Source organism: Petaurus breviceps, unplaced genomic scaffold (assembly GCF_028583685.1).
Source record: "Petaurus breviceps papuanus isolate PSGF00001 unplaced genomic scaffold, PetGlider_PUasm1.0 191, whole genome shotgun sequence".
In the NCBI taxonomy this organism is placed as follows: domain Eukaryota; kingdom Metazoa; phylum Chordata; class Mammalia; order Diprotodontia; family Petauridae; genus Petaurus; species Petaurus breviceps.
The window spans coordinates 2012558-2013319 of record NW_027185811.1 but is presented as its reverse complement, the minus strand read 5'-3'; the positions used below and the strand labels follow the sequence as shown (position 1 = coordinate 2013319).

The 762-nt window shown below is 61.3% G+C and overlaps 1 protein-coding gene across 1 annotated transcript in view; it reads right to left on the bottom strand.

Annotated features, from left to right (window-relative positions):
• The window catches only part of FAM186A (family with sequence similarity 186 member A), a 142222-nt gene that overhangs the window by 71311 nt on the left and 70149 nt on the right, over positions 1 to 762 (bottom strand). The window contains 1 exon segment of the mRNA XM_069092510.1: positions 1 to 653. This exon segment is cut by the window's left edge and continues 11 nt beyond it. Within this exon segment, the coding sequence (XP_068948611.1) occupies positions 1 to 653 (653 nt within the window).

The window sequence follows — 762 nt, the reverse complement described above, 5'->3', positions numbered from 1 at the left end:
GCCACAGGTGCAGGGGGCTCCCCAGGGGCAGCAAGGGCCACAGGTGCAGGGGACTCTCCAGGGGCGGCAAGGGCCACGGGTGTTGGGGGCTCCCCAGGGGCAGCAAGGGCCACAGGTGCAGGGGGCTCCCCAGGGGCAGTAAGGGCCACAGGTGCAGGGGACTCTCCAGGGGCGGCAAGGGCCACGGGTGTTAGGGGCTCCCCAGGGGCAGCAAGGGTCACAAGTGGAAGGGGTTGTTTAGAATCCCATGAAGTTTGCAACTGCTCAGGAGAAGTAGGCCACTCTGATATTTGGGGTTTCCCATGGGCCACAGGAGTTGGAGGGACCTGTTGAGGTTCCATGGTAGTCCATGATACTTGGGGCTGCCCAGGGGCCCATGATGTTTGGGGTTGCCCAGGTACTGTAGGGGCCCATGACATCTGGGGTTCCTTGGTGGCTATAGGGGCCCACGATGTTTGGGGTTGCCCAGGGGCTGTAGGGGTCCATGACACTTGGGGTTGCCCAATAGGGGCATCAGGGACCTGCAGTTTTGGGAGTAGTCCTAAAAGAGGAGTGGCCCAGGATGCTGGGGTTTCCTTGGGAACAACAGGGCCCAACAATGTTGCAGTCTCATCAGAGATGGTAGGGAACCTAGATGGCAAGGGCTGCCCAGGAGCAACAAGGGACCATGGTGCTGGGGTTCCTCCAGGTGTGGCAGGGGCCATTGGTGCTGGAGTCTGCGCAGTGGTTAAAGGTGGTCTTAATGTTGGGGGCTGCCCAGGA